At 35.4% G+C, this 8,284-nt stretch overlaps 1 protein-coding gene across 5 annotated transcripts; it reads right to left on the reverse strand.

Moving 5' to 3' along the window:
* Positions 1-1,162: 1,162 nt before the first annotated feature.
* On the reverse strand, positions 1,163-6,462 carry LOC21384694 (receptor protein-tyrosine kinase CEPR2). 5 transcript variants are annotated; one of them, XM_024170173.1, is made up of 4 exons: positions 6,182-6,462; positions 5,930-6,022; positions 2,465-4,924; positions 1,163-1,797 (listed from the first exon to the last, which is right to left on the reverse strand). In XM_024170173.1, exons 1-4 carry the CDS (start codon positions 6,204-6,206, stop codon positions 1,412-1,414), a joined length of 2,964 nt encoding a protein of 987 aa, XP_024025941.1. In that variant the 5' UTR covers positions 6,207-6,462; the 3' UTR covers positions 1,163-1,411. The 5 variants fall into 5 exon arrangements, with proteins under 5 accessions (XP_024025941.1, XP_024025944.1, XP_024025942.1 ...); XM_024170176.1 differs by lacking the exon at positions 5,930-6,022 and adding an exon at positions 6,023-6,079; XM_024170174.1 differs by lacking the exons at positions 5,930-6,022; positions 6,182-6,462 and adding an exon at positions 6,023-6,068 and having other exon boundaries at positions 2,465-5,132.
* Positions 6,463-8,284: the final 1,822 nt, after the last annotated feature.

The raw sequence follows: 8,284 nt of genomic DNA on the forward strand, positions 1-8,284 counted from the left end.
TGAGCAGGTGATAAAGGAATTCATGAAATGTGAACACGAATAGACATTGTCCTTCATTTTGCACCTGTAAAACAATTTTTTTAGCAGTTATATAGTCGTATACACAAGGAAATATGTGCGGAAGAAATTTTATCCTTGACAATCCTCACCAAATCCCTAGAAATTTCGAAACCAAATACACCTAAAACATACACGTGGAGACCATATTCTCCACACATTTATAGGACATTTTAGGACTCTTGCTTCAAATTCTGTTATTCCTAAATAGTAAATACTAGTATTTATTTTTGCTTGAAAATATTGTCCTTTGGCGGTATTTTCCAATTCAGAATTAAGAACTTTTCATACCCGACTTTGATTTGTGGTTTATCAAAATGGTTGATGAATTCGTCAGTTTTAACTACTAATTCAATAATTGGTTAATCAACAAACCATTAATTGACATAGGTTAAACGCTAATTTGTATCGATTAATTAGTGATTGACTTTTACCACAAATTCAATTAGCTGTCAAACTATTGGAAAAAAAAAAAAAGTCATTAACCTAATTTAACAAAGCCATTTTCACACACATCTCTTTTTCTTTTTATTACCTTTTTTATGATTGTACTAATCAACCCACAAACTATACAAACCCGTGGGGTTGTGGCCCGGACCTCTCACAATAATGCTCCTCTTTCCGCAAAAAAACGAGTTTTGGAGGTAGGATTCAAATCAAAGTCAGCATTGAAAGTTCTAAATCTTTCCGAAAAGAATAAGTTATCACATAAAGTAAGTTTATATAAAATTGACGTACAACCAACCCAAAAGAAAACCCCAGATCACGTATCAGAGTGAGAAAAATTATTTGAATTTTCAACAAGGAAATGTTTGACATATTCGTCAAATTGGATATGATATCAGTCAACATCTATCTAGAACTTTGATTACTTTGGATTATGAATTAGTCTTAACCTTAAACGTAAACTTTTATAGTTGACCACAAAGACGCAGCAGAAAATAAGTGAGAGCTTTTCTCTTGTATATGACAACTGATCAGACGAAAAATTCAAACATGTTAAACTTTCTGACTGCATTATTTGATCATCCATTTCTCAAAACTGTTCGTTTACTTTGATTTAATTTTTGAAAAGGGAAAGGAATAAAGCAAAAGTCAATGCCAAAAAAACAGTTTTCTTATCTAATATAATGCTTATACACAAAAACAGCCAAACCTCAAGTCAAAATTACAAGATTTAGCTTTCTACAACATGACCATCATACAAAGCAAGACACTTCCCATGATCAGATGGCAGAATTAAAAGCCTTCTGAATACCAAACTGAGGGAAACTTGATTCGATTAAAAACTTGCTCGGATTTCCGTGAATGTTGAGATATTACCTTCTGCAGTAAATGGAAAGAAATGAAATAACTAGAAAAACATCTTATCATGTCTGTTATCTGAACTGTGATCCGAATTGTTATCCTGAGACTTGAGAGTGCAAGGCTCAGCATCAACAAGCATCTTGACTACCTCTCGCATGCTCGGGCGAAGAGTAGGAAGTTTTTTGGTGCAGGAAACGGCAATTTTAAGGACCTTGATCATGTCATCTTGGAGAACTTCAGATGCCACTCGACAGTCGAGAACTTTCATGACGTCTTCAAGATTGTTGAGATGAGTCGAAACCCAGTAAACAATGTCTTTCCCTTCTCCATACTCGTCTTCGATTGGTCTTCTACCAGTTACTAGTTCTAGCAGCACCACGCCAAAGCTGTAAACATCGCACTTTTCGGTGACTTTGAGAGTGTAAGCCAGCTCTGAAAAAGGAAATTAGTTTGTGTCAGCATTAGGAAATAGCTCGATTAACGCCGGATAGTCATTTTACAATTCAAAAGGAGACATATAACCACAATATGTTTACCAAACGTGAAATGGACTGAGTAGAAAAGCAAAGTTACAATGCTATTTCTATTAAACGTCATATTTCAAGTAGATAATTGGAAAATAACCGTGTATTGAAGGCTACTGCTGAAGCAAAGACCAGATACCAAGTAGTTTCACACCCATAAAACTCACATATATATACATCACCATACAAAATGTCTAATCTCTACGTAAGAGTAAACAATTTACAACAGAAAGAAAAGCCTTACACTAGACCGTTATGAAGCTAACAAGTCTACTTTGTATTCTGCTTCTTTGCTTTAAGAATTTTCTCCAAATGTAAACATATGGGAACGTATAGCTAAATGTTCATTCGATGTAAGAATGTAGGATGGCCAAGAAACATTTGTCTGTTCCAAAGCATGATAAAGAAATGTGGGGAACAAATAATTGTGTAGAAGATAAAAATTGATCAAGCAAAATAAATTAGAAACTTAATAAATTCAAATCTTTTATGACGAGAGGTTCAACACAGTGAGGCAAACTAGTAAAGACAGAAAAAAAAAAAAAGAACACGTTTAGTGATAGTTCGAAACTCACCAGGAGCAATGTAACCGTGAGTACCAGCAACAGAGCTAAAATCAGAGCCCTTGTGAGCAGCAATCTTTGCAACACCAAAATCAGCAACTTTAGGCTCATACTCTTCATCGAGGAGAATGTTGGTTGATTTTATATCCCTATGTATAATCGCGGGCAAACAATCATGGTGTAAGTAGGAGATCCCCCTCGCAGCTCCCAAAGCAATTCTATACCTTCGGCACCAGTCCAATTCGGGATTCCCACATTTGATCTCGCTGTGAAGCGCTTGAAACAGATTACCGTTGGCCATGTACTCAAACACCAGGAAACTAGATCCTTCTTTCATTAAACATGCATAAAGCTTCAGTATATTTATATGCCTGATCTTTCCCAAAATCTCCATCTCAGCAGCCAAGACTTTCACAGCATCTCCTTTCCATAACTGCTTCACAGCCACTGTGCTCCCATTTCTCTTCAAATCTAAGCGATAGACTTTCCCTGTGCTGCCTCTTCCAATCAAATTGTCTTCTTCCAAATCACATATCTCCTCTGCCTCAAATTCCAATTGGTTGAAAGACGCGAGCTTCCATTTTGCTTCCGTTCCCTTCCCCTCTTCCAAGCTACTGTCCACGTCGGTTTCACCTTGCTTGAAGTTCTTATAGCTCACGAAGAGTAAACCAGCTAGAATAACAACCAATGCAGAAGCTATTGTGCAGAACGCAGCTAGTTTACGTCGAAGAAGGCTCTTCTGACCGGGTTTGCTAGAACAAGTACTCATTGCAGAATTCGTATGCGCCCTCATGTTCTGATCAATGCAGAGTCCTTCATTTCCTTGGAAGGCTTTGTCCTCGCCCATGGTCAAAAGATCCGAGGGAACTCTTCCGAAGAACTGGTTTTCCGAAAAGTCCACAGAACTCAGTTTCAGTTTCTCAAGATCTTGTGGAATAACACCAGTAAGTTTATTTCTAGAAAGGTTTAGAGAGTTCAGAGAGCTCATCTGCGAAAGCGTACGCGGGATACCACCGGTCAAAGAATTCGAAGCAAGATTCAAGTCCGCTATCCTGACGCAGTTACCGAGTTCGGGTGGTATTGAACCTGTTAACGAATTTTCCTCAAGCTGCAAAGATGAAAGCTGCTTCAAAGCACCAATTTCTGCAGGAATTTGTCCAGAGAAGTTATTGCTACTCAAGTAGAGCCTTTCTAAGTTTGTAAGCTTTCCAAGCTCCAACGGAAGATGGCCCAAAAAGCTGTTGTTGCCCAACAGCAACTGAGTCAAGCTGGTAGAGAAGCCTATATTGGGAGATATCCCTCCACTGAAATCATTATCACCCAAATCAATCATTTTCGCGAAAGGAAGTTCCCAAAATCCATCTGGGATTTTTCCAGACAAACGGTTCTTATTGATTCTAACCCTCTCCAGGGTTTTACAATTACCATAAGATTCTGCCAACTCTCCGGAAAAACTGTTTTGCAGTGCAAGTAAGAACTTCAGCTTTCTTTTCTCGCATAGAAACTTCGGAAAAGCACCTGAAAACTGATTCTCAGATATGTCGATGCTTTCCAATGGAGAGAACCGGCCGAAATTGGCGGGGAAATCACCTGAAAAACGGTTTCCATAGATTGAGAACCCATTAAGATGTTGCATATCACCAAACCCTGCAGGGAAATATCCGGAGAGATCGTTTTCGTATAGCTGGAAAACCGTCAGATTCTTCAGGTTTCCGATCTCTGGAGGCAATGTACCATACAACTTGTTTACAGAAACATCAAACTCCCGCAGACCAGTGAGTTCCGCGAGCTCTACAGGTATTTCTCCTGTCAGGTTGTTGTGGAAAAACTCAATCTTAAAAAGGCTTTGCATTTTAGAAATCGACTTGGAGAGCTTCCCGGAGATCGTATTCCTCGAAATATCCAACGTTCCCAACGCCATAAGCTCGAAAATCGATTCGGGGATCTCCCCTCTCAAATGGGAATCCGCAAGATACAGCCAAATCAAGTTCTTCAAATTCCCAATAGTCTCCGGAATCTGTCCTTCATCGTACTCGTTCTCCCCAAGTCCCAGCCCGACCAGGCCCGTCAGATTCCCAACCCAACTGGGAAAACCTCCAGAGAAGTAGTTTATGGAAAGATCAAAAATCTCCAAATTCTTAAGCATGGAAAGATCAGGGATTCGTCCAGTCATGTGATTATCACTTAAATTCAACACCCTAAGATTGGTACATTTGCTCAGTTGATAAGGCAGTTTTCCTGAAATGTGATTTGAGGGCAATGAGAGCACAGTCAAGCTCTCAAGGACAGACACAGAAGGCGAAATCTGACCGGAAAGGTTCTTGCTGTCGAGATTGATTTCGGTAACTTTCCCGGAAACCGGATCGCACTTGACTCCGAAAAACCGACAAGGCGTTTCTTGATCGGAGGCTCGCCACGAATCGAGAAAGTTGAGGGGGTCTTTGAGCTGCTTCTTGAACTGAAGAAGGGCTTCTGTCTCGACCGTTAGAGTCATGCAATAAGGCGGGAAAAGAATGAAAGAGAGTAATATGAAGATTGGCAAGAAGTTGAGGGACAAAAATGGAATTTCAGCCATTGAGCAGGGGCAAAATGGTAGGTGAAGACAGATCAATACAAACAAGAGAATATCTAGGCTAGAGGATAAATAACACCATTATAATTGCCAATTCGTTAAACCGCCCTGGAAAACAGCCAAGCAGAAAAACATTCAATAATTATTATCTTCCTTTGTAGCAAAAATATTATAAAAATAAGAATAAACAATTAATTAAAGCTTCTAATAAACTATTGATTAAAGGGCAAAATCAATAATCAATAATTAATGACTAAGAAAGAGAGAGAAATTAGGTGAAGTTACAACATCAATATTTTGTCAGTGGCAGTGGATTATTGCTGTAAAGAAAGGACGGCATACTTTGAAGTCACTCATTATGATCCTTAATTGCATCTAAAGATTAATTTTGCTCGCCAAGCAAAGTGAAAATAATAATAATATATAAAAAAAAATAGTGGCAAATTCTCAACTAAAAAGCACTACAGATTATTTAACAATAAAGAAAAGGAGTAATTAGATAAGAAATACTTTTACTGCGTAATCATGGACTAATTATAAAAAATAAAAAATAAAACCGTACTGGGCCACTACTAATTAAAAAAAAGGAGAGGAAAAAGTAAAGTAGCTTTTGGAATCTCGAATGTCTTCCAACATTCAAATCACAAGAAACCCAGATGTAAAATTACCTTTTATTTGGTTACCTTAATCTTGAAGCACTCAAACATGACCAAAAAAAAAACCAAAAACGTGAACTAATTCAAGCAGACGAAAGAAGAAGAAGAAATGTAAAATTACCTTTTATTTGGTTACCTTAATCTTGAAGCACTCAAACATGACACAAAAAAACCAAAAACGTGAACTAATTCAAGCAGACGAAAGAAGAAGAATCTCTAAAAAGTGTACGAAAGAAATTTGAGTGGTACCTGAAAAGTGAACGTTGATGATTCTTGAGACTTTGATATATAAATTTGCCAGAAGAATCTCTAAAAAGTGTACGAAAGAAATTTGAGTAGTACCTGAAAAGTGAACGTTGATGATGCTTGAGACTTTGATATATAAATTTGCCGGGAAAACTGAGAAATGAGAAGAGAAGAGAAGAGAAGTGTTTTACAGTACTATACATATACATATATTTAGCAGAAGAGAAAAACACCTTGAGAAATGAGAATTCTTACTTAAATGAGATTCATCGTAAACCATCAAAACAACCCAAGAATGATGAATACTCGCGAAACGAGAATACAATTAGTAAACCACTTATCTTCCCGGTGAAGAAGAGCATAATCATAAATGAAAAATAATAATAATAATGATAATCTTCTAGAAGAAAGCTGACTCTTTTTGTTTATCTGACGCAGACCCATATCCACATGTTTCTTGAGGGACTCACGGAGATAATCGTCAAAAGAAGAAGAAGAAGAAGAAGAAGAAGGATTTGGAAATTTTGGAATAATAAGAAGAAGATGAAGAGAAACAACGTAATTTTTTATTATTTTTTATTTTTTTGGTAAGAAAAACAAAAGAAGATAATGCTTTATGGAGAAGGATTTGGAATCTACTCACCTCGGTAACAGCGAAAACAGTAAAAGCAAACACAAGGGAACAAAGGATACGGTTGCATTATTCGCGTGTGATGGTGATGGTGATGCGTTATCATGTAGTAATGCGTTGTGGCGAGTAAAAAGGCAAACGGGATTGTTGCGTTGTGTGTTTGTGTTTGAGTCTCGGAGTCAATAAAGTGTTCAAAAGGATGATGACTTTTTTGTTTTGTACAAATTTTAATTAGGTTGTCTTTTTAAGACCTCTTTCATTTTATAGATTTAAATTAAAATGTGATATTTTTTAAAAAAATTTTATTGTAATAAAAAAATTAAATGTGACATTTTTTTATAATTTTTTATTGTAAAAATTTAAAATTAAAAACTCAAATCGGTGAAGTGAACGAGACCTAAAAAATTTCCTGTTTATGCCTGTGGCTATGACTATGGTGGAGTTTATCTTGATATTTATTGCTTATTATTTCAAAGAAAAATGGTTTTTTTGCTAGTTATGCAATTTTTGAATGTGTGTAAATTAAATGTGACATTTTTTTATAATTTTTTATTGTAAAAATTTAAAATTAAAAACTTAAATCGGTGAAGTAAACGAGACCTAAAAAATTTTCCTGTTTATGCCTGTGGCTATGGCTATGGTGGAGTTTATCTTGATATTTATTGCTTATTATTTCAAAGAAAAATGGTTTTTTTGCTAGTTATGCAATTTTTGAATGTGTGTTAGTAAAGCGGAGTTCTCTTTTAAGAATGTGATTTTTTTTTTCCTTTTCGGGACATGAAATAATACCTAATCAGTAAACTATGGTAATATACAATTTGAACCGTGGGATTTTTATTAAGTTCTGTCATTTTAGATATATATATATATATTTTTTCTAAATTTTAACGTGACTTCGATAAAATATAAAATGTACTTATTTTGCATGATTGAAAAATAGAGAATTATGAGTAATTCACTGTTTTTTATCTAATTATGTATTTACTTATAAGATTATAAATGAAAGTATACTAGATCCCACACAGTACAAAAAATGAGAAGAAAGAATACTAATCATGGTACATATCTTGTCTCTTGGTATTTAAAGGTAATGAATGTGAAATTTATGCTTAAACCCTTAACAAATTCAATGTTACAAGTAAAAGGATAATAGTGACAACATTTATATATATATATATATATATATTAAGTATATTACACTCTAGAAAATGAATTGGATTGTTTCTCATACCGCTATCAAGTAAATAAGTTAAATACTGAAAAGGGCTCAACAGAAAATCAATAAACATTAAAAAAGAATCATTAATTAATATTACTTTCTTTTCTCTTATATTCTCCTTAATCTTACATCACATTCTTTTGTGGTTTGCGAAATACGCCCTTAACATTATGAACCGCATCTCTACGATAGAAAACTCCTTGAAAATATGGGACTCAATTGCTGTTCTTTCTATCATGCAATAATTTTGATATGATTGATTACTTAAGACATTGTTTTGTAATTATTATTATTATTTTTTTATTTTTGAGTTTCATGTGTGACAAACAATACACCTGGTGGAGCCAACAAAAGGTGGTACGGTTGTTGCACCTGCCCCACACATTCTAAAGGAAGCCTAAGTGCAAGCACAATTTTTAAGCTAAAGAAAAGCCACCACCATTTGGTAGCTCCACGGATGGATTTGTTTTGTTTTGTTATTCAATTAACGACAATTATATATATATAT

The sequence above is a fragment of the Morus notabilis genome, unplaced genomic scaffold (assembly GCF_000414095.1).
Source record: "Morus notabilis unplaced genomic scaffold, ASM41409v2 Scaffold1054, whole genome shotgun sequence".
Taxonomy (NCBI): domain Eukaryota; kingdom Viridiplantae; phylum Streptophyta; class Magnoliopsida; order Rosales; family Moraceae; genus Morus; species Morus notabilis.

What these genes read in the sequence shown, in the direction of transcription:
- LOC21384694 (XM_024170173.1), bottom strand. Translation starts at nt 6,206, where the DNA reads ATGGTTTACGATGAATCTCATTTAA. An exon ending in CATCAACGTTCACTTTTCAG is followed by an intron (nt 4,925 to 5,929) that starts GTACCACTCAAA and finishes CGGTCGAGACAG; the next exon opens with AAGCCCTTCTTCAGTTCAAG. An exon ending in TCACGGTTACATTGCTCCTG is followed by an intron (nt 1,798 to 2,464) that starts GTGAGTTTCGAA and finishes TTCCTTTTTCAG; the next exon opens with AGCTGGCTTACACTCTCAAA.